This window comes from Capsella rubella, unplaced genomic scaffold (assembly GCF_000375325.1).
Source record: "Capsella rubella cultivar Monte Gargano unplaced genomic scaffold, Caprub1_0 scaffold_6, whole genome shotgun sequence".
Taxonomy (NCBI): Eukaryota; Viridiplantae; Streptophyta; class Magnoliopsida; order Brassicales; family Brassicaceae; genus Capsella; species Capsella rubella.
In genome coordinates, this window is record NW_006238918.1 from 1,313,250 (window position 1) to 1,338,847 (window position 25,598).

The window sequence follows — 25,598 nt, forward strand, 5'->3', positions numbered from 1 at the left end:
AATCAAATATACACATAATTCTCATACGTTACACCAAAGGCTTTATAATAACTATCACAATACGCAGCATATATGTATATATATTTGTTAATCCAAATAATATCATCCAACAATTGCTTCTTCTTCTGGTTGTTGTTCATCATCGATTAAAATCCATATACAGGTTTAAAAGCGCAGTACTCAAAAGAAGGAAAATGTTAGAAATCTCCGACAGTGTCTTCTTGTTCACCCTTGTGGCAATCCTCGTAACAAGTCTGGTTTACACACTCAAGCGCCTGAGTCACGATTCGAAGTCAGCGAACCTCCCACCAGGTCCACCGGGTTGGCCGGTGGTTGGGAATCTGTTGCAGTTCGCGCGCTCGGGGAAACAGTTTATCGAATACGTAGAGGAGATGAGAAAGATGTACGGCCCAATTCTCACACTAAAGATGGGAATCCGAACAATGATCATCATTTCCGACGCCAATCTCGCACACCAAGCCCTGATCGAGCGTGGAGCACAATTCGCAACCCGACCCGTCGAAACTCCGACCCGGAAAATCTTCAGTTCCAGCGATATCACAGTCCACTCCGCCATGTACGGTCCCGTGTGGCGTTCCCTGAGACGTAACATGGTTCAAAACATGCTTAGCTCGAACCGGTTAAAGGGATTTGGTTCGATCAGAAAATCCGCCATTGATAAGCTCGTGGAGAAGATCAAATCGGAGGCTGGGAACAACGACGGGCTCGTCTGGGTCCTGAGGAACGCTAGATTCGCTGCGTTTTGTATATTGTTAGATATGTGTTTCGGAATCGAGATGGAAGAAGAGTCGATTGAGAAGATGGATCACATGATGACGGAGATTTTAATCGCCGTTGATCCACAAATCCACGATTATCTTCCGATTCTCACTCCGTTTTACTTCAAGGAGAGAAAAAAGGCTTTGGAACTTCGCCGGGAACTTGTCGAATTCGTCGTCGGATTCATCGAGAAGCGACGGTCGGCGATTCGAAACCCCGGCTCCGATGAAACGGCGTCGTCTTTCGCGTATCTTGATACTTTGTTCGATCTCAGAGTCGATGGCCGCGAGACGACGCCGTCTGATGAAGATCTCGTGACGCTCTGCTCCGAGTTTCTCAACGCCGGTACGGATACGACGGGGACCGCGATAGAGTGGGGAATCGCGGAGCTGATTTCGAATCCTGAGATTCAATCTCGGCTGTACAATGAGATTAAATCAACGGTGGGAGATGATCGTGACGTCGAGGAGAGAGATTTGGATAGAATGGTCTTTTTACGAGCTTTTGTTAAGGAGCTTCTCCGGAGACATCCTCCGACGTATTTCACGTTAACTCACGGCGTCACGGAGCCGACGAAACTCTCTGGTTACGATATCCCCGTCGGAGCTAACGTCGAGTTTTATCTCCCGGGTATAAGTGAGGACCCTAAGATATGGTCTAAACCGGGGAAATTCGACCCGGACCGGTTTATAACAGGTGGAGAAGACGCTGATTTAACCGGAGTTGCCGGGGTCAAGATGATGCCGTTCGGAATTGGCCGTCGGATTTGCCCCGGGCTTGGAATGGCGGTCGTACACGTGGAGCTAATGCTAGCGAGGATTGTTCAAGAATTCGAGTGGAGCACTTACCCGCCGGAGAGCCAAGTGGATTTCACCGGAAAACTGGTTTTTGCGGTGGTGATGAAGAATCCGTTGAGAGCGAGGGCTAAAGCGAGGGTTTAAGTTTCGTGGATTGACTCTGTTGTGGGTAAACTTTACCAAACCCGGTTCAAGTGAAATCTCGCGCATATTGTCTGATTTGATGTGGTTTAATTAAGTAAATGTTTTTATTATTCTGCAATTAAATTTTGAGTTGGTTTGCATGTGTTCACTTTCAGAAAAAAAGGAAATTGTTTTACGCTTGTTACATAGTCGTTTAATTATAACTGATCAGTGGATTATCAGAAAAAGGAAATAAAATCGATGGTTTAACTGCGCCAGCCTTGGTTCGTCTCAGGTGAAAAGTAAAACAACTATAAGTTTTTTAATTCTAATGGGTGGCGTGAAGAGGAAGATTTAGATAGAGCTATATAGTAACAACTAACAAGAAGACTGAAGAACAAACGATTAGTAAAATGGATCCTTAAATTAATTTCATCATACATAATAATACTTTCTGACCATATATATATATATATATCACATGTACTCCATATTATCGATAATACTTTACTACTACTCATGACTCATGAGTAACAACAAGAGTTGAAATTCTGACAAGTAAATTGAATTCCAACCAAGTCAAACACGTTTATCCGAGTTATGATAATACGTAGTATGATGTTGGATTCTGATTAGCTAACAATATGACAACATTTGTTTGTATTCATTGTTGTCTTTTTGGGTCTACCAAAATAGGAAAGTGAGTAAATGGCCCTTCTGAAAACATTTAGATTTCCTATGTCACTAATTATTTGTATGAAACGGAGCAGTTGGAAAGCAATAAAAAATAAATACCTTAAAGACATGCACTGAGCTTCTTCTTTGCATAGATTAGAATATGAGATGGACAAGTAAAAGCAGCAGAGAGCAATGTGTAGTTCAGCAATGACTCGTTGCTTTTGATTTCAAGTTAATTTGAGGCTAAGGAACTCTCTCTCTCTCTCTCTCTCTCTCTCTCTCTCTCTCTCTCTCTCTCTCTCTCTCTCTCTCTCTCTCTCTCTAACTCTTAAATTATTGATAGTAACGAAACGTTCAATGATATTTTTTTTTGTTTCTTTTTTGGTTCCACCCCCAACAAACAACCTCCGGGGTTCTTAATTAACCGCTGCTGTCAAATTCAAGAAGAGAAAGATACTATCACTTATGTTTGTTTTAAAACGTGTTTATTGGACCAGATTTGTAAACGAATTTGAAGTTAATGTCTTGACCTAACAATATGCAGGCTTATTAATCAATGAATAGTACAGTTTTGTGACAATATGTATCGATGAGAACTCATGTTTTTACCGCATTTGTTTTGAAGAAAAAACATTCGTATCAAATAAGTTGCTAGTTAATGGGATTAATGTCATATTTACTCTTAATAGATAGATGTAGGGAGATATCACTTCTCTAAAAAGTACTATAGTGGTACTATTAAGAACTGTCGATAGTAGGATATAGTAATAATATATCTAAGGACTAAGTAGAACAGTAATTAAAATTATTAACAATATGTGAAGCATATATATATCATATAAAAAAAGTTATAATATAGAAATTGGTTTGCCTATTAGATGAACATGTTAGGAAGATGAAAAAACTATATAAAAGTATACAAATATTAATTGTTCATTAACTTGTACTTTTATCATTCGTTAATTCCTTCTTCTTAAACTTTTAGATTTGTTAATTCCTTCTTCTTAAGATTACTTTTATCATAAGTTAATTCCTTCTGCTTAAACTTTTAGATTTGTTAATTCCTTCTTCTTAAGATTTGGTGTTTTTTGTGTATATATATTATTTTAACATTCGCTTCCCTTATTTATTGATCATTAGCAATCTAAGTTGTGGACTGGTCATTATATATGTTATTTAAGTAACGGTCATTACAACAACAATAAAAAAAAAAATTTTAAAAACAAATGAACTTTTTTCTTTTGAGATTAGATATACTTTGATGATGAGACAAAACTCTCCCATTGTATACAGATTCTAACATGTAGTTGTAGTTTTAAGTTTGTTCCAAGAAAACAAAAACAAAAACATGTAGTTGTAGACTTGTGGTTTCACCGAGTCATGTTTCATATCTAGGTCCAAGTCCAGTTCTGCGACGAAAAAAGTATTTGTATCTATTTTCATTATAAGTCCTTATTAATCTATCTAAGTAATTGCCAAGGGACATGCCCTGTTTAAGCTTTCGTGTAGTTACTCTTTCCTGGAATAGATCTCATCTACTATTTGACTATTTGTTGTAAGTTGTAATAATCAGTCTTATATGGCTGTAGTTGTCTCATAATCAATTTCATGAATTTAAAACATTGTTTCAATTAAAAGAGTCTTCTAATTAAACGGTCACCTAAAATAGTTGTAAACATTCATGTCATTTTAATTTTTTTTTTTAACACACCCAATTAGCCAATAATGTACGCATTTCAAGTATTCTTTATATATAAGCCAAATAATTTATAGTCTCAAATATATCAAAATGTCTGTTTTCTATAAAAAAATTCTAAATAATTATAGATTATGCCATATGCATGGTGGAACTCAACCAAAACATATCTTAATCCCTTTGTGTGTGTGTGTGTGTGTGTTTTTATTTATTTTTATTCCGGGAGTGATATATACATGCAAAATTAGAATCCAAGTAAATACAGTTAATTGGCCTCTGTTTCAGGTAGCAGCTACAGTCCCACAGTATTTTGAGTAATAATGATTTTACCAAATTCCAGCCAAAAAAGGTTAAATTTGACTTTAAAAAAATTTGCATGCTTTTACTCTCTCTCTCTCGTGTTATATAATCTTCTTCTTCATCGTCTGCACTGGAGAGGAGTCAAGAAGAAGATACACAGAGCTAAATGAATATGTATCTCATCTCCTTGGTTCCCACTTCTCTTGGTTATACCTTCCTTGCTGTTATCGTTACAGGTTTCGTTTTCATCCTCACTCGATGGAGTTCCAAGTCAAGGGGAGGTTTAAACCTTCCTCCAGGTCCACCAGGTTGGCCGGTGGTCGGTAACTTATTCCAGTTCGCGCACTCCGGTAAGCCCTTCTTCGAATACGTGGAGGAGCTTAAGAAAACGCACGGCCCAATTTTCACACTGAGAATGGGGACTCGTACTATGATCATCCTCTCCGACGCAAACCTCGTCCACGAAGCTCTTATCAAACGCGGAGCTCTGTTCGCCTCACGACCCGCCGAGAATCCGACCCGAACCATCTTCAGCTGCAACAAATTCACCGTCAACGCCGCCAAATACGGTCCCGTGTGGCGATCTCTGAGAAGAAACATGGTTCAGAACATGCTTAGCTCTACACGCCTCAAGGAGTTCGGTTCGGTCAGACAATCCGCCATGGATAAGCTCATCGAGAGGATCAAATCGGAAGCTAGAGAGCACGACGGCCTTGTCTGGGTGCTCCGAAACGCAAGGTTCGCTGCGTTTTGTATTCTCTTAGAGATGTGTTTCGGAATCGAGATGGATGAAGATTCGATCGTGAAGATGGATGATATTTTGAAAACCGTGCTGATGACCGTTGATCCACGGATCGACGATTATCTTCCCATCCTCGCTCCGTTCTTCTCCAAAGAGAGGAAGCGAGCTCTCGACGTCCGCCGTGAACAGGTGGATTACGTCGTCGGGTTTATCGAGAGACGTCGGAGAGCGATTAAGAACCCGGGATCCGATGAAACGGCGTCGTCTTTCTCATACTTGGATACGCTCTTCGATTTAAATATCGAAGGTCGTGAAACGGCGCCGTCTAACGAAGAGCTCGTGACGCTCTGCTCTGAGTTGCTCAACGGAGGTACGGATACGACGGGGACAGCGATCGAGTGGGGGATGGCGCAGCTGATTGCGAATCCTGAGATGCAATCTCGGCTCTACGATGAGATTAAATCAACGGTGGGGGATGATCGTAGGGTCGAGGAGAAGGATATGGATAAAATGGTCTTTTTACAAGCTTTTGTGAAGGAGCTTCTCCGGAAACATCCGCCGACTTATTTTTCTCTGACGCACGCCGTCACGGAGACGACGACGCTCGCCGGATACGATATTCCTGCCGGCGTTAACGTCGAGATTTTTATTCCGGGTATTAGTGAGGACCCGAGAATTTGGAGTAACCCGAAAGAGTTTGACCCGGATCGGTTTATATCGGGTAAGGAAGAGGCTGACATAACCGGGAATAGTGGAGTGAAGATGATTCCTTTTGGTGTTGGCCGTCGGATCTGTCCAGGGCTTACGATGGCTACCGTACACGTGCAGTTGATGCTTGCGCGGATGGTTCAAGAGTTCGAGTGGAGTGCTTATCCGCCGGGAAGTGAGATTGATTTCGCCGGGAAAATTGAGTTTACGGTGGTGATGAAGAATCCGTTGAGAGCTATGGTCAAGCCAAGGATTTAATCTTTAAACATTTTACGTCTTGAATTGTTTGGTATTTTTTTATAAGAAAATATTAACATTATTATTGTACGGTGTGTTTGCTTATAAACTTTTTTTAAGTATCCAAATCTACACAAATACACACGACCAAAAACTACCATAGAACATTGCCATATATCTCCAGTAACTCCTTTTTCTTTTTCACATTTCTTCAAATTTATATTCGTCCAAAGAGAAACGAAAAAAGTAAGGCGGGGAACATCATCATCTTACGGTAGTTATGAACAAAAAAACAAAAGATAAACCTAAGAAAAGGAAAAAATCTAAGTCAATTTACAATATCAGCGTAGAAACGAAACCCAAAACCTACAGAGACTATATATACCTCTTTCAAATCCTCTTTGAAAAATGCGCCAAAAAGAAACCCAACGTTCGATTCAGTCAAGTAACATTTTCTATCTTTACCATTTCAGTTCAAGAAAACAGTCGTGTCAACCTCGCCCGATCCAGCTGCTTTAATGGCTTCTGCAATCCTGAGAGCCATAGTCGCTTTGTAAACTGCCAAATCTGCGTTTTCTGCAAGAACTTGTGCTCGCATTCTTTTGGCTATGGCAGCTTTCATGGTTGTATCAGCCAAAGTTTTGGCTTCTTCCATTCTGAGAAAATCGTTTTGGTCCTCTGGTTCAGCTGCCTTTACGCCCACTGTTCACATTAGCACAACAAATGAATCAGATCACTTTCATTCCCCATGGTGTTTAAAATACTCAACTTTGTGGATTTTATCAAGCTTCATTCTCCAAGTGATAAAATTTCACTATTCTCAAATCAAATACAGCACCATGACCAAAGAGACACGATTATTAGTCTAATTCTATGGTAACCCTTCTACTTAATTTTACTTCTGCACGACTGTTCCATGTTTACTCTAACTCTCAAGTCTATACTACACTTTCAGTACTTGCAAACAATTGTATCTCTTAAGTCATTATGTTGAGGGAACTTACCGAGCCAAGGGCTTGTCTGTTTGGCTTTTCCATGGAGTTGACTTCCCTGTCTTTTGAAGGATCTTCTCTTCCGAAACACAGGTTTCGAGAGTAGCGACGTTTTCTTCACTTGATGACCCTGTTTATATACATGCATACATCTATTTCGTTAGTATAAATACAACTGGAAAAAAAACATGCAACTTGTACACTGTAATATGATATTACCTGAAAAATTCTGAGGAGTGGTGCTTTTCGCTGCTTCCTTTTCTTCAACCAGTAATCATGTACTGCTTCAACTATCTCTTGCCTACCCAGATATGAAAGACTAGCTATAGTGGCTGCTTTCTCATCCAAGAGATCATCGGCAGGGCTATGGAAATGAAACTTTTCAAACCCATCAATCATCAACTCAAAAGTTTCCCGCTGAAGTTGTTGAAATTGGTCATCTTCTTCACCAAGCAGTTCCCGGTTCTGCCTTTCGAGCCACTCTTCGTCTTCAGAATCCATGTCATAAAGAGCAATACTTCGAGCCATTGCTCTTGAAACCTCATCTTCGTTTACAGATATATATGGAACTGGCCTAGAAAAGGAGGGAAAATCATCTATATCCTCTGCATAGCCACGCACTTCTCTTACCCCAGGAATTGGAATGACTTTCACACTCTGTTCCAATACATTCCGTTCATAGCATTCTTTATATATATCTTTAAAACCAAGCCAATCTAGTCTGTCACAAAACTCAAGCTTCCAATTATGACCTCCCATCCATATTGTCGCATGTGTAATGCGGTTGGAAGAACAAGGTCTCATGGTCTTTTGTGCCTTGTGGCTAAATCTGATTTCCCTGTCTTTCTTAATAACAAGAAACCACTCCTTTGAAGAAGAAACCTCCAACATGACACTAAATCCTTCTTCTCTGGTGCACCTGTCTGAATCTACCATCAATATATTCACAGAACAACATAGAGAATCCAGTTCCTCTTTTGTCTTCGTCACTGGGATGATACTAATCCCATTTGAACCCGGAGATGAGTTACTTAGAACTGAGCTTCTGAGCTTTCTCGACGATACTGCTACTGTCCTGTTTTTCCTACTTCCTGATATATCAAAAACCGGTGTTCCATTGTACGACTTGTGTGCATTATGTGAAATATTTCTTGCTCTTCTCCTTCTCAAAGAGCTTCTCCTCTTTCGGAAACTGTGAGAACCTAAATTGCCTCTATATTGAGCATTTCCTCCGGTTAACTTCGAGGCTCTCACTGATGGATGTAACCCAACTAAACCTCCATTCGTTTGATTACAAGGTTCAGGTAAAGCTAATTCAGGCTCCGAATCAGATTCTTCAACTGGATTTTTTAGCATATACAGATATTTCTCTACGAAAAAAAAGGAATGTGGTGCCACTCTTAGAAAGAGAGTAAAATGCATATCCATGAACCAACGAGGAATGACAGCAAAATCTGCTGAAAAGAGAGGTAGACAATTCATGTTCCCAAAAATCTTGCAGACACCCGTTGAGCTAAGGGGAGGCTCCTGAAAAAACATCACAATAAATATAAAACAAGATAGCGCAACTCAGCAACATTAACGATACATAACCAAAAAGTAGTCCAAACCTAAAGTTACTAAGTGCAGAGGTAATTACCACAGGGAATCGCACGCCATGGTCTGCAAACACTTGGTTGATAGGTTGAGACAAGAAGAAAGAAGTAAGCGAAGACAGCCTCAGTTCTTCCCTCCTCGTGTATCTCATAGCCAAACCGAAAACACTTAAAAACCAGCAATCCTCACAGGACCAATCTACTGTAAGAGTAAGCACAGGACGAACTGAAGAAACACGACGAGGGAGTCTCCTTCGCCTGCAATAAAATTTGAGGCTTCGTTGTGGCTCTTCTGATCTATCGGTTGATGATGGTTCAGAAAGTCTCTTCCTTTTCCTACTATATACAATCCCAAACATCTTATCCACAGTCTTTTCATCTCCGACACACTCATTTCTCACTTTCATCCGTTTTCTGACCGGAAAGTCATCTGCTTTGTCGTCTTTGTCACTAGAAACTTGTCTGGGGCTACAAGGCTGGCTGTTACTTTTACCGGAGACTTTGGTCCCTTTGGTTTTGTTCTGATTCTTCAAAACGATGTTCCAATCCCGATCCACCACATCATGAGCTCTCCGCACCTTCGGTTCGCCGACGTTAGGCCAGATCCGACGACCCGAACGGAGGACCCGGGCTCCGTCTGCGGCTTTAACCACCCCGAAAACCCTAGTGGTTCGTCTCATTCCCACCGACGGCATCTATGCCTTGCTCATACGACTCCGTTTCTCACTCGATACTGAAGACGCCACAACTGGCTTGACTTTACTTCAGAAATCGGCTTGATTCGAACCCCTCCTTCGATCTATACTCGCTAATCTTTCGTAATATTCTAACAAAACACGGATCTTCCAAAGAACCAATCCGATTCTGACAAGATTTTATTCAAAAACCTCTCCTTTTTTTCTTTTTTTTTTTGGGCGAAAATTAAGGGAAATCGAAACGGGAGATTGAAGGGGAAAAAGAGTCAGATTTAAACCGAATCGATAAGAAGATCAGATTAGTAATAGCCCAGAAAGGAAAAAAAGAAAAAGAAAATGGCCGAGATCTCTGGAGATGGAAAGAAAAAGTGAGAAAATCGATAGAGAGGATCGAGATCTGTTCATGGATATATGTAATTTCGTGTTAGAAACGAGTAGTCATGGTGAAGAAGAAGATGAAGGATCGGCGGTGAAGGTAGTTTCACGAACTTTTCGTTTTGACAAGAAGAGAGGGAACAGAGGTGGCTAGGGTTTATGATCCGAACACAACATCCAAGAAAGCCAAAAAACAAAGAAAAGAAAAAAAAGATCTTTCTCTAGAGTAGATTGGTCGTGACCGTTGGATGCTAGCCTCGACGGTTCAGATTGATTCTAGTTCGATGGGTCCAAAGCAATCTTTTTTTTTTTGCAAACGTAGTAGACTGCGAATTTTTTGGTTTACACGAATATTATTACTTTTTTCTTTAAACGAATTTAAAACGGAATGGGTCGAAAAATTCAAAAGGTCACACGAAGGAAATGACAAACGTGCCCTCGGGTTTAAAGCGAAAGGTGGTGTCTGAAGCTCAAGTGTTTAATTTAGTTTACAGTTGTTGGATGAATCTTCTGACTGTAGATGTTTAACTAGTAAATCCATACGAGCGTTTAAGACTTTATTCTAAAACAAAACAAAAAGATGCAAATATTGTGTTTTATTCAATACCCCTATTAAAAAGTTTTTAACTTTTGCTTAGACAAACAAAACAAGAAGAAAACAGCTTGAGTTTTGTAATGGTAAAAGTTGTGGAATTTTATCTCTATGATAAATGCAGGAAACTTCCAACACAAGGATATAGGTGGTTTGTAACAACTCTGAGGAAGTGAGAACAAAAGATGACGATGATAAAGATTACAAAGCCAAAAACATTCATTGACTTTTCGTTACATATGATTTTGTTTTGGAGGAATATCTCCTGTCAAAATAAAAACAGAGTAATAAATAGAGAATATGAGATTATTTCTTGCTTCTTTCCTTTGAGGCCTTGGCCGTTTCTGCGGTTTCAGTCAGCCATAAAACTCGTTTTCTTTCCCAACTTTGAGACACAGTCTTCGTAACAGCTTCTGGTTATACGTTGCAATTAACAGACACAGTACAAAGAGAAACAGACTCATCTTAACAACAAAACAGAACTCTTTTCAGCGTAAAATGAAATCAACATGACAAGAAAAATTGAACCACAATGCTCGAATTTCCTTACTTAAACAGCTTGGCCTAATCAAATTGCAAAAAACGGTAACATTTCAGACTTAGCTTTGATCCAGAGAAAACAGAACATATCTTACATGATTCACGATCTGCATCTTATATATGATCCTTGTCAATTGCCATCACCACTTTGATATAAGTGGGGAAATATAAATCACATCAATATTGTCAAAGATCTAACAAACTTACACATTTGTTTTTATATAGTCAATACTGAATTGATTCATACATTATAAATCAGATACAAAGCAAATCATGAGAGAAGAAGATGCAATCGTAACAATTAACAATTATCTGATTACAATTACGATGAAATCTCATTGGAAGTCAGCTTGGAATAACCCAAAACTCTATTTTTCTGTACACATATATTAAGATGTTTCATTCGCATATGTCATAATCTTTAATGGACCGGTCCAAGAGTTTGTATTTATTTTCAAGAAAAAGCATTACTTTTTTTTATGTGGAACCTCATAAGAAGAGAAAGGTATTGTCTACAAATATTTCGAGTAAGGCACATCAATGTCATAAGTTAGGCCCATCACTATATTAAGTTAGGCCCAACATTTCATGTTTCTGTCGAAGATTCCTTTGCCGTAAGTTGAGAATATCATTTCCTTGAGGAGAGGATACTGAAGCAAAACAAACAACAGCGCCGGTAAACAAGCAAGAAGGATCGTCGGAGGAACGATCCATTTATCGTCAAGCATCGTGAATAGCGCGGAAGAGAACGCCATTAGCATCGCCGCAATCGAGATGAACAATGTCGAAAGTCCGGCAATCATCTTCGTTGGCAGCGAGACCAAGAAATCGTCGAAGGAGTATCTTGCGGTTAGTATCCCGAGGAAGATGAGGACGGACGTGCAAGCGGAGAAGCAGGAGATCAAATCGGATACCACGAAGGTGATGAATTTCCGATCATATCGGTGGAAAGGTTTACCTTTTGAACTGTCGTCGGTGCCACCAGGGACGGTGAAGACCGCCGCGAAGGTGACCGTGACGATGAGAGCCGCGACTAAGCTGCAAGACATAGCCGTATCTTTCATCCATTTCTCGGCTTCTTCTCGCAATGATCGGTGCTCCTTTGTGAATATCTCGATCGGTGTTTGCTCTTCTGTGTTTACTCTCTCCTTCTCGATCTCCGGTGCGATTCTCTCCACTTCCTGCATTTTAAAGGGCCAAAACATGTTAGACTTCTGTTCCTCTGTTTTTGATATGAATGAGAGAAACAGAGCAAACCTTGAACCATTGTAACTCGCGCTGCAGCTGCAAAGGTGCGCCAACGACACTGGAGAGCTTAGAAGGAGGAGAAGGAAAGCCGGCGAGATGAAGCACACCATTGCCTTCACAGTCTTTGTCGGCGAGCAACAAGTATTTCCTGTCGTCCAGACCGTAGAGGAGACTAAACACCTTCTCTTGCCTAAACTCAACGGCCAAGAGAAACAGAGTACTGCTCGAGCTTGTTCTCGTGGACCATAGAAGCTCGGAGTTGTTCTTGATCATCTCCACCAAGAAATCCACATTCCCAAACCTTACTGCAAAGAGTAAAGCCTCATCCACTGTCTCGGAACGTTCCTTTAATCCTAAGGCCAATGTTTCTTCTGATATTCCCAGTAGAAGCTTCTTGGCTTGTAGATGCATGACCTTAAGTCGGTACACTTCATCTACTCCTGAAACATCACTCGATTTAGATTAAAAATTCATTGTGAATCCTTTTTGAAATACCTAATACTTACCGGTCCATTTGGAGAGACCTTTGAGCAGATTCCTCATCAAAGTATCTAAGAAACAAAGAGAAAATTTTATCACTTACTTCAGAGGAATATAGAGACTTTTGATGAAGTTGATGGAAGAACTTACTCTGATGATCTTTGTTTGAACGAGAAGGCTCTGGAAGAGTTGGCAGCTTTACTTGTATCCCTAGGAAGTGAGAGACAGATGAGTTGAAGCAAAGGATAATAACAAAATGATTAATCTTTGTAACGATGAGGTTTTAGATTAGTACAGACAAGAGTAGATGAAACGTGTCAATGGTCCAAGATAGCAGCCACCAGGAAAAAGATCTGGCTTTGAAGCCAAGACAATGATGGGAATCGACTCAATTTGCAAGTGTTTTGTGACAGCTAAGCGTCTGCTCATGTTGAACAGATCCAACGCGATGTCTAATTGCATGAATTAAAAACAAATCAAGAAATCATTATCAAAACCGCCTAAAACATACATGGCTTACTTCAAGTCCAAGAAACCGCTTACCGAGCATTTTATAGAAGATGGCATTAAGAAAGAGCAAGGAACCGTGATACCCATCATCGTCAAGTAACACTTTAACCGGAGTTCTGGTGTAAAGATAGCGAGCCATCTCCATCTGCGTGTTCTCAACCGCAACCACAACCGGAATCTGCCCATTGATTCCAGGAATCTCTAGAAGCTTAGGGTTCTTGGCTACTAAGGCTTCAGCAATCTCCATGTTTCCACTAACCGCAATGACAGTGAGAGGCGTGTGGTACGAAGCGTTTTGGCTCATCTTGGGAAGCATTTGTTCAGGTGTCATACGTCGCAAAAGCTCTTTAACAATCTCGGGTTTCCCACACGCACAAGCCTTTAACAATGGCGTCTCGTAAAGGTTTATCCATTCGTCCACTGCGTCTGGGTGGCTGTTCAAGAAGTCCTTCACGACTTCTACACGACCTTGGCTAATTCCTTGACTTAATTGTATATACTCATAGTATACGTTCGTATTCCTTCCTAATATATATGAACAACAAGATGATATGTAACTCTTACGGCGAAGGCAATTGATTAGTTGAGAATGGTATGAGAAGTACTCTTACCGCGAAGCCGAGATGCGGAAAGAGCTGATTCGATGAACGGAATCTGAATATTGACGGGATCATTAAGAACATCTTCTTCAGGAACCTCTTCTTTTATAGGAGAGATGCTGTCGCCTAGGCCAGCATGAGGAACCTTTGTATTGGCGAATTTAAAAGGGCTCCTTCGGAATGTTTCCTTCGAAGTTGTGTCTAAGTAACTAGAACTCATTGCCATATTATATTTTGTTAGACCAACCCTAACAGAATATAGAAAATATATAAACAATTCACAACCAGAGGTAACAGGAGGATATATATAAAAAATGAGAACTATATGTGGTTGTCTGTACGTATATGCAAGGCATAATTAACGTTAACATGCAATCTTTGGTTTTTTTTTTCCTATCCTATTCTTTGATTGATCTTATATACGAATATATCCTTTGCTTGGTAACTCATTATTTATGGAAGTTTGCTAGAATACCCTAAGTTAGTAGAAATTCAAAATCTCACATAAACTAAATGATATTTCAAGCATGTACCTTTTCTTACAAAGAGAAAACAAAATAATTTGTTGAAATAGCAAATTTTTGTTAATTAAAAATATATATAGTTTAGGATATTTATTAAAATTAAGGTTATTCTATATATATACATGAAAATATGAATTCGAATAATTAAAAGAATTTTAATTGTCAAGCTTCCAAGTATTTCTTTTGGTCGATTTAGCTTGCACAGTGTCTAGGGTTTTCCTTACTTGAATCCCAAGAAAAGCGAGCTAGCCTAGAACGGCGTCCTTGCGTCTATACAATGATACTTTGTCAAACGCTAAATTGTCTGTATATATAACAAAATTAAAAAGTAAAAAAGAACCGTCAAAGCACAAGCAAAAAACCATTATAAGATCTTTTAAAAATTACAACCAACATTTCATATTTCTGTTGAAGATTCCTTTGTAAGTTGAGAGGATCATCTCTTTGAGGAGAGGATACTGAAGCTTAACGAAGAGCAGCACTGGTAAACACGCGAGAAGGATCGTCGGAGCAACGATCCATTTCTTGTCAAAGGTAGTGAATAGCGCCGACAAGAATGCGATAAGCATCGCCGCGATTGAGACGAACAGTATGGAAAGTCCAGCTATCATTTTCGAAGGCAGAGAGAACAAGAAATCATCAAAGGAGTATCTCGCTGTGAGTATCCCGAGGAAGATGAGGACGGACGTGCATGCGGCGAAGCAGGAGATCAAATCGGAGACGACGAATATGATGAACTGCCGTTTATGTAGTTGAAACGGTCTACCACGTGCATTGTCGTCGATGCCTCCAGGGACAGTGAAGACTGCCGCGAAAGTGACCGTGACGATGAGAGCCGCCACTAAGCTGCAAGACATGGCCGTATCTTTCATCCATTTCTCGGCTTGTTGTCGCAATGCTTCGTGCTCTTCTGTGAATATATCCAACGGTGTTTTGTCCTCAAAGTTCAGTCTCTCCTTCTCCTTCTCCGGTATGATACTTTCCACTTCCTGCATTATGAAAGCCAGACTTTTAGACAAGGTTTTCTTCTGTTTTGGTCATGTTCGACAGAGCAGAGAGAAATATAGCGAACCCTGAACCATTGTAACTCGCGTTGCATCTGCAAAGTTGCGCCAACGATGGTAGAGAGCTTGGAAGTATTAGAAAGATATCCTGCGAGATGAAACACACTATTGCCTTCAGCGTCCAAGTCGCCGAGTAAAAGGTGCTTCCTATCGTCCAGACCGTAGAGGAGACTAAACACCTTCTCTTGTCTGTACTCTACGGCCAAGAGAAACATAGTAGCGTTCGAGATTGTTCTTGTGGACCATAGAAGCTCGGAGTTGTTCTTGATCATCTCCACCAAGAAATCTACATTCCCGTATCTTACTGCAAAGAGTAAAGCGTTATTCACTGTCTCAGAACGTTCCTTCATCCCCAAGGCCAATGTTTCTTCTGACATTCCCAGTAAAAGCTTACTGGCTTGTAGATGCATGACCTTAAGTCGGTACACTACATCTATTCCTAAAACATTACTCAATTCAGATTCAATGTTCATGTGAATCCTATCGAATAACTGTATTCTTGAGATGAAAAGCTAATATTACCAGTCCATTTTGAAAGACCTCTGAGCAGTTTCCCTATCAGAGTATCTGGGAAACAAATCGCAAATTTTATCACTTTTCGATAAACTTTATAGATACGGAAGAACTTTATAAGAGTTTTTATCTGACTTTATGTATGCGGAAGAACTTACTCTGATTATCTCTGTTTGAACGAGAAGGCTGTGACAGAGTTGACAGCTTTACCTGTAACCCTAGCAAGTGAGAGAAGGGAAGAAAGTTTGGATCAAAAGGGAATCTATAAGAAAAAAAATGATTGATCTTTGTAGCGAAGAGGTCTTAGATTAGCACGGACAAGAGTAGATGAAACGTGATAATGGTCCCAGATAGCAGCCACCGAGGAAAAGATCTGGTTTTGAAGCCAAGACGATGATGGGAATAGACTCGATTTGAGAGTGTTTTGTGACGGCTAAGAGTCTGCTCATGTTGAACAGATCCAACGCGATGTCTAATTGTATGAATTAAAAACAAATCATGAAATCATTATCAAAACCGCATAAAACAGGGGTCCCGTGAGGTCTAAGTAACCGCTTACCGAGCATATTATAGTAGATGGCATTGAGGAAGAGCAGAGAACCGTGATACGCATCTTCTTCAAGTAACACCCGAACTGGAGTTTTGGTGTAAAGATAGCGAGACATCTCCATATGTGTGTTCTCAACCGCAACCACAACCGGAATCTGCCCATTGATTCCAGGTATCTCTAGAAGCTTAGGGTTCTTAGCTACTAAGGCTTCAGCAATCTCCATGTTTCCACTAACCGCAACGACAGTGAGAGGCGTGTGGTACGAAGCGTTTTGGCTCATCTTGGGAAGTATTTGTTCAGGTGTCATACGACTCAATAGCTCTTTAACAATCTCTGTTTTCCCACATGCGCAAGCCTTAAACAATGGCGTCTCGTAAAGGTTTATCCATTCGCCCACTGCGTCCGGACGACGGTTCAAGAAGTCCTTCACGACATCTAGACGACCTTGGCTTATTCCTTCACTTAATTGTATATACTCATAATATACATTCGTAATCTTTCCTGCATCAACAACATGATATACATACACACCATAAATATATATATACTTATCGCGATCACGCTATACGAATAACTCAGTATTCCCGCTCTATGTACATTCACCTAAAAATATTATCTTAAGATACAATGTGAATACCCTAGTACTCGATCACGAAGTTCGAAATTGAGACCTTTGATCTATCCTTGTAACTTGCTTATAGTTATAGGCGACTGCTTAGTTGATAATAGTATAAGTATTCCTAAAGGATCCTACTCTGCAAAGCCAAACATTTTGATTCTAATGATATTAACATTCATAGCAAAAAAAAAGAAAAAGAATAGTATAAGAAGTTAAGAACTCGTACTACGAAGCCGAGATGCGGGAAGAGCTGATTCGATGAACGGAATTTGGATATTGAAGGGATCACTTGGACCTTCGTCTTCAGACACTTGTTCTTTTATACTGTCGGCTAGGCCAGCATGAGGAACCTTTGTAGTAGCGAATTTGAAAGGGCTCCTCCGGAATGTTTCCTTCGAAGTTGCGTCTAAGTGGCTAGAACTCATTGCCATATCAAATTTTCATACACTAACCCGAAGAAATGATAAAAAATCAAGACAACTAGAGGTAATAGTGTACATATATAGATGTTTGAATTTTGAAGTATATGTTACGTTGGTGTCTCATGTGTCCACGTTACCACGTATATGTAAAGCATAACTGTAACATACAATCTTCAGTATTTTCATCCTCATTACTGATCTTACATAAGAATATATCCTTTGCTTGGTTACGCATTAATTTATTTGGAAAGCTTTTCTGTTACTAAAAAGAAAAGCAAAGCTTATTTGTCAAGGTTCCAAATCAAAGCATTTATTTTGGTTGCTCTGTCTTACGTAATATATGCTTTTCATAGTTACTAATCATTATCTTCTTCCTTTTTTTTTTTCTCTTAGAAAAGAACATATATATAGTATAAAGGTCTTCTATATGCAAATACGTAGCTTCTTGCACAGTTTCTACTTTCTAGTGTTATTGGTAGCCTACAATTCTATTAACAATGAGAAGGATATGAGTAATCTATACAATTACTTTTCTTTTTTTTCATCTATCACATTTATCCCAATTTCCTTTTTTTTTTTTATTCAGTAAGTTTTCTTTCTTTGTTTTTCTCTTTCTTTCATAGATATGCAAAAAAGTGTTATGCTGATGATTTTCAGTTTTATAAGAACTTAATTATGCTGTTTTATTTATTAAAAAAAGAAGACATTGGGCTAAATGTGATACACGATTAAACCAAAAATATAAATAAAATGTGATACACGAAAAAAAAAATTAAAAGATTAAAAGAGCTACAGAAATTAAAATTTTCCACAATTACGTGGCTATGTAAATTTATTAGGATTTTAGGCTGTGTAAACAAATAAATGTTTTATACTCGGTCTAATCCTACTCAATGGATTGGATATTTAAATCCAAAATATGGAGGAGATTGAATATCATCAGAATGTAACTTCGTCGACAAATAGAGCCATAGAGGAGGACTCGACCATAAAATTCAATTTGAGGGAAAAAAAAAAAACAAAAAAATACAGCGAGACTAAAGAACTACTAGGTCTAGGTCGGTTAGACAAGTTGGCACCAACGAAGAGTATTCGTCTCCCTCCTTCTCTAGGTTCTGTACTAATTGTGAGACTGAGGACCAACGAAGAGGGGACATATTGCAGCACTGCATTTTGTTGCCTAGCGATTACAAATTCCCTGGAGCTACTCATCCACCATGAGCTTCCTGTCTACGCTTGAGAAAGATTCATAAAACGCCTTGAAATGTCTGTACGCTATGTCTATATCGTCTGTTCCACATATCTCTCTTACACTGTCTCACAAGTAACAGGTTCATAAACCATAAGCTGAGGTCTAGTCTAACCTAGTTTCATTTCGAAACCTGTGAAAGAGTTGTTAAAAATATTTTAGCAGTAGTTAACGTACCTATGCATAGAAAGCTGAGCTATCCCACAATCAACTGTTCGAATCCCGATTCCTGAAGCCAATATAGGTCCTATCGTTGAACCACATCCCATATCGTTCCTCACCACAAACTCCTGCACGAATAGCAATAATCTGATTGTCAATATGGGCTGATTAGTGTAGAGCAATCTGGAAGATCTATTACGTGTAAACCACAAGAACCTCAGATAAACCGGTTCAAACAGAAGGATAATGAAGGTAGAGACATAAACTTTTCCCTTTATAGTGTTCACTACTAGGACTTAACATTAAGAAGAACACCCAACCTGTATTGGAAGATCATGGAGCTTTGCTACTTCTTTGAAAAGAAAAGAAGTGACTCCACTGGTTGCATAGCGTTGATTTGCGTTATGTTTGATTACCAGACCCTTGTGTAGTTGAGGACGGTGGTTCTCTTCATGCTTATCTGCAAAGTTAGGGTGCACTCCATGAGCCATGTCTGCAGACACTGCAACCAAAAGAGCAGATACATAAGTTTCAGTAGAAACTAGAAACTTAGAGATAGAAAAACATCCGAAACTTTTTACCACTGTCTTACAAAAATTCCAGAGATTGCATACGCATAAATAACTGGAAAAGTAGAATGTGCGTACCAAGAAAAGATTTTCGGATAGCACGGTCAAATGTACATTCAGTGACTTGCTTATTGCCTAGGGAACTCACAATCCGTCTCATTGCTTGAAACATAGTGGGTGCCCCTGCACCTTGACATGAATCAGAACCTACCTATTGAAACAAAACATTTTTAAGAAGAATTTATACAATCAGGCTCAGATGTTTTAACCACATCACCAGCTTAAAGCAAAAAGGTTATGGAAGTCCTCTTTTATTCAACAATTTTTAGGATAATTATGCTGCTAATAACTTCCTCGGTTAGAACCAACCTAATAAGTATCAATATCTTATAGGGAAAAGGTACCTCCTCGTTGTCAAATAAAGCTATCATCCTTATATCATGTTCCGTCGACAGGCTTCCCGATGATTCACATGAATCAATGAGAGCTCTCAAAGCACAGAAACTTGATGCAAGATTATCTAGTCTTCCAGAGAATATGAATTCATTGTTCGCTCCTCCCAGGCAGCTAGGTTGGGTGTCACAGATATTTAACTCAAGACTCACTATATCCTCAACCTTACAATCCAGATCATCTGACAAAATCTGCAACACGATCAGGAAGCTTTGAGTTATTTTCGGATATTTCAGTTACCACCCACATCAGAAATTCAGAGAAATTAATGACGATAAACCCAAAAATGTTGGCAATGATAAAAAAAATTGCAACACTAAATCCAAATCTTTCTAAGAGCTACGCTAAGAAACAATGCAGAGGATTAGGAAGGACTCAAGTGACTAACCTAATTATGTCATACCTGCATGAGTAGTGGATGATGAGCATCTTTGGAGGATGAAGATAAATTTTTGTCCTTGGAATCTGCTGAGGATTCATCTGGTTTCGTTGCCAGTAGTGGAACTAGTTGGGTTTCCAAATTTGGTTTAAATCCATCACTATTCACTGTGCTAAACAAAACAAGAATAAAAAAAACAGCATGAGTGAGCTTCAGAACTAGTATACTTTCACTCGATAGCAAATGAATTAGTCGACAACACAACTAGAAAAGCCCGTAAAAGAAGTTTACCGATCAAGATGAATGGCCAAAGTGGGCACTCTAAGTAATGGCCTTTTCACTTTGACAAGCCTGTGAACAAACGAGCCATCACTGGCTCTTACAATTGCTCTCCCTGCAACACTCAAATCTCGATCAAACCATGTGTGCCACAAACCACCTCCATAAGTCTGAACATTCACCATCAGATAGCCAGACTTAGATGAAGCAGACTTCGGCTTAAGTTTAAGACAGGGGCTATCAGTGTGAGCAGCTATGGCATGAAAACCGTTACCAGGAACATACCTACAAAATGAGGAACAAATATAGGTTCCCTGAACCCAACAAATAAGGAATCTAAAAAAAGAAGAGATTTTGTGAAGAACCCATCAACTATTCAAGCATGAATTAGTTCCAGGATTCACTATTCTACTAATAAAGATCATATCCAAACCAATCATGTACCACGGACACATAACTGAATTGGAAAAACTTACTTATCTCCGACAGCAAAAGCAACCAAACAGGACATGTTTCGTGTAAAGAAGTAACGGCCACCAGGTTTCAGCTTCCAATCCTCGTTTTCACTGAGGAGATCAAAACCAGCAGCCAAAAGTTGTCTCTTCGCCTCAGCTGCAAGCAAAAAAAAAAGAAAAAGATCAATCAGAGTCGTCAATGCAATTGAAAACCGAAAAAACACAATTTTTGAAAGTGGACTACAATTTACCAGTGGCGTGAAACTGTGTCCATGATTCATTAAGATAATCAAGAAGATCCCCGACAATCGAAGCATTAGAGTCACTCCCGAGCGACCTCGAATCATCCTGAGAGGAGCAGAGGATTGGAGAGACGGAGGAGAAAGAGCGAAAGGGAGAGCGATGAAGATAAGTAGGAAAGGAGCGAGGTGGAGGGAAGACAAAGGAAGGATTGAATTTGGAGGGAAGAGAATGGGTTAGTGGAAGACGAGCTACGACGGCCGCCATTAAAACTGCCTCCGGATTGTGAAGATGAGGTCTGACTCTAATCTCCTAAACTCTGTTTTATTTTTAACTGTAGCCATCTGCTCTATCATCATTTATTTTCTTTTACCTTTTCACTGTTTGGCCATAAAAGCAAAAAAAGGAAAAAAGAAGAAAAGGAAAAAAGGAAAAGGCAACAATTAATAAAAAGAATACAGTAAAACCTCTATAAATTAATAATGTTGGGACTATGAAAATTTATTAATTTATAGAGATTTTAATTTATCGATAAATTAATAATTATTAATTTATAGAGAGATTTTCCTAATTTGGAAAGTTTTTTCAAAAAAATAATTAAAATAAAATTTAATCATGAGAATTAATATTTTATATAATCAATTACAAAGAAAATAATAATTATTATGTCTTGAAAGAAAATGCTAACTATTTTTGATATAGTAAAATATTAGAAATAAACTATAACAAAAACTAATGTGTCTATATATGCATATATTTTGAAAAATTTACCTAATTATTAATTTATAATATTGTTGGGACCATATATTTACAAAGGATTTTCAAAAAAATTATTATCTTATTATTTTATCGAAATATGTCTAAAATTACACTGGTCCCGACTTGGGACCGGAAAAATTTATTAATTTATAGAGATTATTAATTTATCGAGTATTAATTTATAGAGGTTTTACTGTACATATTAAAAAAATAAAAAAAATGAAGAAGAAAGGGTTTTCATTAATCAAAGACAATTATTTAATTAAATCCTGAAGGTGAGATGATGACGTGGCATTGTTTTGGCCTCTTCCACTTTTGCCAAAAAAAGTCTTTCTCTATTGTGAAGTCTCCGGAGACTCAAAAAAGGCAACTTCCGACGAAGCTTCGCATGAGTATTGAGTGGTGGATCCAACGTGTTCTCTTTACTTACTTCACTACGCCTTGCTCATTGCTTCTCCACTCATCTCTCTCCCTCTCTCTCTCTCTCTCCCCATCGGCATACACATGGCAGAACTTGTGGGCGGCGAAGTTGTGACGGAGCTCGTGAAGCAGCTCTTTGCTGTGTCAAAGAAAGCCTTCAGGTGCAGAAGCGTCGCGGAGAATCTCGCAATCATGATCGACAACGTTAAACCAAACATCAAGGAGATCCTCTACAGCGGCGTGGAGGTGAGTGAGCATCGCCAGGTTCAATTGCGTATGTTCTCTGAGACTTTAGACAAGTGCAAGAAGCTCACCGATAAGGTTCTTAAATGTCACCGTTGGAACATGGTTCGTCAGCTGTACCATGCCAAGAAGATGGAAGATCTTGAGAAGAAGATCTCCAGATTCATTCAGGGCTTGCCTCTCCATATTCTCGCTGACGTTCATCATCTCCGGGTCGATGCTGAAGTGCGCTTGGATCGGATTGATAGGAGTTGCGATAGCTTGACTGAGAAGCTTGGTTCTATGAAGATCAGGGGAAGTGAATCGATGCGGGAGGTGTTGAAGACGGCCGAGGCTACCATGGAGACTGTGACTGATGATGGTGGTTTCGAAAACTTGGGGGTGGGATTGGAATTGGGGAAGAGGAAAGTGAAGGAGATGTTGTTTAAATCCAGTGATGAAGCTCGACTTGTTGGGATCTCAGGGATGAGTGGTTCAGGGAAAACCACACTTGCCAGAGAGATTGAGCGGGACGAGGACGTTCGAGGTAAATAGGACTATGTCTCTGATTTAGTTTTAATTGTTTGGTACATCTTTGTAGTGGTACTTGATGGCAGGTTTTGTATGTATATGTTCGATTATGTCATCTCAAGTAGACTATTGTTGAGTTGATGAGTTGAGTTCTTGATATTAAACACTGGTGAAGCAGAGTCATAGATTGATGCTATAAAGGCTCTTATTTCCGGCTTTTACAGGCCACTTTGGGGACCGGGTTTTGTTTCTGATTGTATCACAATCTCCCAATCTTGAGGAGCTGAGATCACGTATTTGGGGATTTCTTACTGGTTATGATGTTGACGTTGGTGATACCCTGCCGGAATCGACACGGAAGCTAGTGATCCTTGATGATGTTTGGACAAGGGAATCTCTGGACCAGCTGATGTTCACTATTCCTGGATACTCAACTCTTGTGGTCTCACGGTCTAAACTCGCGGATACTAGAACCACCTATGATGTAGAGTTACTAAACGAAGATGAAGCAACGTCTCTGTTCTGTCTCTCTGCTTTCAACCAGAAATCAGTCCCGCTAGGATTCAGCAAAAGTTTGGTCAAGCAGGTACTGGGTCTGCTACAAGTGACACATGCATAGCAGTTATATTCTTTCTACTTTCAATACTCATATTGACTCTTTTTGGTAGGTTGTTGGGGAGTGTAAAGGTCTACCTTTGTCTCTGAAAGTTATTGGTGCTTCATTGAAAAACCAACCTGAAAAATATTGGGAAGGTGCAGTCACGAGGTTATCAAAGGGTGAACCTGCTGATGAAACTCACGAGAGTAGGGTGTTTGCTCAAATCCAAGCAACTTTAGAAAATCTAGACCTTAAAACCAGAGACTGTTTCTTGGAACTCGGTGCTTTCCCTGAAGACAAGAAGATCCCTCTTGATGTTCTCATAAACGTGTTGGTTGAGTTGCATGATCTCGAGGACACAACTGCTTTTGCTGTTATTGTTGATTTAGCAAACAGGAATCTTCTTACTCTCGTGAAAGATCCAAGGTATTTCTATAGCACTCTTTATGATCTCTTTTCTTGTAGCCACTTCTACGTTTTTTATCGTCTTAACTAATTTACCATGGATAATTTTGCAGGTTTGGCGCTATGTACACTAGCTACTATGACATTTTTGTGACGCAGCATGATGTTCTAAGAGATGTAGCACTTCGTCTTAGCAATCGTGGGATATTGAATAGACGAGAGCGGTTGTTGATGCCAAAAAGAGAGTCAGAGCTTCCCAGAGAATGGGAGAGAAGCAATGATGAGCCATACAATGCTCGGATAGTTTCCATTCACACAGGTAAGAATTCGTTACACAACGATCTTCTAATAAATTATTTCGGTTTGTCACTAGAAACATAAGTTTTGATATGGATTTCTGTTTTTCCTTTACAGGAGAAATGACTGAGATGGATTGGTTTGACATGGAACTCCCTAAGGCTGAAGTTTTGATCTTAAACTTTTCTTCTGAGAAATATGTATTGCCTCCTTTCATTGCTAGGATGGGCAAGCTTAGGGCGCTCGTGATTATAAACAACGGTATGTCTCCAGCTCGTCTACATGACTTCTCAATCTTTACCAATATGGCCAGGCTGAAGAGTCTATGGCTTGAGAGGGTTCATGTCCCTGAACTCTCTAGCAGTACGGTTCCCTTGAAAAACCTCCACAAGCTATCTCTGATCCTATGCAAGATCAATAATAGCTTTGATCAGACTGAAGTAGACATTGCCCAAGTCTTCCCAAAACTGACTGATCTCACAATAGATCATTGTGGTGATCTTGTGGAACTACCTTCCACCATCTGTGGAATCACCTCTCTCAACTCCATCAGCATAACAAATTGTCCCCGCATCAAGGAATTGCCTAAGCATCTGAGTAAGCTAAAAGCCCTTCAACTTCTGAGGCTATACGCTTGCCCGGAGCTGAAATCTCTGCCTGTAGAAATCTGTGCGCTGCCAAGACTAAAGTACGTAGACATCTCTCAATGTGTCAGCCTGAGTTCTCTTCCAGAAGAGATAGGAAAAGTAAGGACACTTGAGAAGATGGACATGAGAGAATGCAGCTTACTGAGCATACCGAGATCTGCAGTTTCATTGACTTCTCTACGCCATGTAATATGCGATAGCGAGGCTTTGTGGATGTGGGAAGAGGTGGAGAAGGCGGTTCCAGGACTTCGTGTTGAAGCCGCTGAAAAGTCTTTCAGCCTGGATTGGCTCGACGAATAGGCAATGCTTCTCCCTCCGAGCCTTTTGAACCATGTTGTGTCTAAATAATTCATTGCTTATATGTAGCAATTTCTTGTATAATATTTATTTGCTTTGCGATTTTCATATAAGTTGGATTTATGTTAGGATCATTCCAGATTTTTAACCTGTAATATAGAGTAGGTTTTGTGACCAAGAAAAAAATTGTATTTGAAAAGTTATATAAAAAAAAAAATTAAATGTTAAATTTACATAATGATGTAAAAAACATGTTG

At 39.5% G+C, this 25,598-nt stretch overlaps 7 protein-coding genes across 8 annotated transcripts; 3 read left to right on the forward strand and 4 right to left on the reverse strand.

The window, feature by feature from the left end:
* Positions 1-7: 7 nt before the first annotated feature.
* On the forward strand, positions 8-1,978 carry LOC17883827 (cytochrome P450 77A4). The gene has a single exon (XM_006287354.2). It carries the CDS (start codon positions 195-197, stop codon positions 1,719-1,721), a length of 1,527 nt encoding a protein of 508 aa, XP_006287416.2. The 5' UTR covers positions 8-194; the 3' UTR covers positions 1,722-1,978.
* A 2,317-nt stretch (positions 1,979-4,295) lies between these two features.
* Positions 4,296-6,183, forward strand: LOC17881366 (cytochrome P450 77A4). Its single transcript, XM_006289704.2, has one exon. It carries the CDS (start codon positions 4,541-4,543, stop codon positions 6,080-6,082), a length of 1,542 nt encoding a protein of 513 aa, XP_006289766.2. The 5' UTR covers positions 4,296-4,540; the 3' UTR covers positions 6,083-6,183.
* A 53-nt stretch (positions 6,184-6,236) lies between these two features.
* On the reverse strand, positions 6,237-9,979 carry LOC17881568. The gene is made up of 4 exons (XM_006287047.2): positions 8,693-9,979; positions 7,273-8,580; positions 7,066-7,183; positions 6,237-6,763 (listed from the first exon to the last, which is right to left on the reverse strand). Exons 1-4 carry the CDS (start codon positions 9,341-9,343, stop codon positions 6,531-6,533), a joined length of 2,310 nt encoding a protein of 769 aa, XP_006287109.1. The 5' UTR covers positions 9,344-9,979; the 3' UTR covers positions 6,237-6,530.
* A 1,309-nt stretch (positions 9,980-11,288) lies between these two features.
* On the reverse strand, positions 11,289-13,913 carry LOC17881201. Of its 2 annotated transcripts, none has more exons than XM_023781456.1 (7): positions 13,700-13,913; positions 13,164-13,613; positions 12,878-13,030; positions 12,729-12,788; positions 12,605-12,649; positions 12,108-12,538; positions 11,289-12,031 (listed from the first exon to the last, which is right to left on the reverse strand). In XM_023781456.1, the coding sequence occupies exons 1-7, from the start codon at positions 13,911-13,913 to the stop codon at positions 11,423-11,425; spliced, it is 1,962 nt and encodes a 653-aa protein (XP_023637224.1). In that variant the 3' UTR covers positions 11,289-11,422. The 2 variants fall into 2 exon arrangements, with proteins under 2 accessions (XP_023637224.1, XP_006287208.2); XM_006287146.2 differs by having other exon boundaries at positions 13,122-13,613.
* A 681-nt stretch (positions 13,914-14,594) lies between these two features.
* On the reverse strand, positions 14,595-17,388 carry LOC17881933. Its single transcript, XM_023781893.1, has 7 exons — positions 17,184-17,388; positions 16,348-16,839; positions 16,108-16,260; positions 15,947-16,006; positions 15,798-15,842; positions 15,284-15,714; positions 14,595-15,200 (listed from the first exon to the last, which is right to left on the reverse strand). The coding sequence occupies exons 1-7, from the start codon at positions 17,386-17,388 to the stop codon at positions 14,595-14,597; spliced, it is 1,992 nt and encodes a 663-aa protein (XP_023637661.1).
* Positions 17,389-18,244: 856 nt separating this feature from the next.
* On the reverse strand, positions 18,245-21,517 carry LOC17881258 (probable aspartyl aminopeptidase). The gene is made up of 9 exons (XM_006287424.2): positions 21,177-21,517; positions 20,947-21,082; positions 20,483-20,755; positions 20,216-20,363; positions 19,764-20,003; positions 19,438-19,570; positions 19,111-19,292; positions 18,806-18,918; positions 18,245-18,692 (listed from the first exon to the last, which is right to left on the reverse strand). The coding sequence occupies exons 1-9, from the start codon at positions 21,430-21,432 to the stop codon at positions 18,584-18,586; spliced, it is 1,590 nt and encodes a 529-aa protein (XP_006287486.1). The 5' UTR covers positions 21,433-21,517; the 3' UTR covers positions 18,245-18,583.
* On the forward strand, positions 21,405-25,574 carry LOC17882490 (probable disease resistance protein At5g04720). Its single transcript, XM_006287022.2, has 6 exons — positions 21,405-21,461; positions 22,200-23,113; positions 23,322-23,683; positions 23,766-24,121; positions 24,214-24,419; positions 24,515-25,574. The coding sequence occupies exons 2-6, from the start codon at positions 22,429-22,431 to the stop codon at positions 25,342-25,344; spliced, it is 2,439 nt and encodes an 812-aa protein (XP_006287084.1). The 5' UTR covers positions 21,405-21,461; positions 22,200-22,428; the 3' UTR covers positions 25,345-25,574.
* Positions 25,575-25,598: the final 24 nt, after the last annotated feature.

Bases quoted from the DNA above. Each gene is read 5' to 3' on its own strand.
- LOC17882490 (XM_006287022.2), top strand. From the start codon at position 22,429: ATGGCAGAACTTGTGGGCGGCGAAGTTGTGACGGAGCTCGTGAAGCAG. The intron at 23,684-23,765 runs GTACTGGGTCTG...TCTTTTTGGTAG, and splicing joins GCAAAAGTTTGGTCAAGCAG to GTTGTTGGGGAGTGTAAAGG. The intron at 24,122-24,213 runs GTATTTCTATAG...ATAATTTTGCAG, and splicing joins ACTCTCGTGAAAGATCCAAG to GTTTGGCGCTATGTACACTA.
- LOC17881258 (XM_006287424.2), bottom strand. From the start codon at position 21,432: ATGGCGGCCGTCGTAGCTCGTCTTCCACTAACCCATTCTCTTCCCTCC. The intron at 18,919-19,110 runs GTTGGGTGTTCT...CTATTCGTGCAG, and splicing joins TCCATGATCTTCCAATACAG to GAGTTTGTGGTGAGGAACGA. The intron at 18,693-18,805 runs GTACGTTAACTA...CTTGTGAGACAG, and splicing joins GCTCAGCTTTCTATGCATAG to TGTAAGAGAGATATGTGGAA.
- LOC17881933 (XM_023781893.1), bottom strand. From the start codon at position 17,388: ATGGCAATGAGTTCTAGCCACTTAGACGCAACTTCGAAGGAAACATTC. The intron at 16,840-17,183 runs GTACGAGTTCTT...TTGTTGATGCAG, and splicing joins TCCCGCATCTCGGCTTCGTA to GAAAGATTACGAATGTATAT. The intron at 15,201-15,283 runs GTTCGCTATATT...TTCATAATGCAG, and splicing joins GCGAGTTACAATGGTTCAGG to GAAGTGGAAAGTATCATACC.
- LOC17883827 (XM_006287354.2), top strand. From the start codon at position 195: ATGTTAGAAATCTCCGACAGTGTCTTCTTGTTCACCCTTGTGGCAATC.
- LOC17881201 (XM_006287146.2), bottom strand. From the start codon at position 13,913: ATGGCAATGAGTTCTAGTTACTTAGACACAACTTCGAAGGAAACATTC. The intron at 12,789-12,877 runs GTCTGTACTAAT...CTCACTTCCTAG, and splicing joins GACACGTTTCATCTACTCTT to GGATACAAGTAAAGCTGCCA. The intron at 12,650-12,728 runs GTAAGTTCTTCC...TTTGTTTCTTAG, and splicing joins TTCAAACAAAGATCATCAGA to ATACTTTGATGAGGAATCTG.
- LOC17881568 (XM_006287047.2), bottom strand. From the start codon at position 9,343: ATGCCGTCGGTGGGAATGAGACGAACCACTAGGGTTTTCGGGGTGGTT. The intron at 8,581-8,692 runs GTAATTACCTCT...ATGTTTTTTCAG, and splicing joins ATGGCGTGCGATTCCCTGTG to GAGCCTCCCCTTAGCTCAAC. The intron at 7,184-7,272 runs GTAATATCATAT...GTATATAAACAG, and splicing joins CACTCCTCAGAATTTTTCAG to GGTCATCAAGTGAAGAAAAC.
- LOC17881366 (XM_006289704.2), top strand. From the start codon at position 4,541: ATGAATATGTATCTCATCTCCTTGGTTCCCACTTCTCTTGGTTATACC.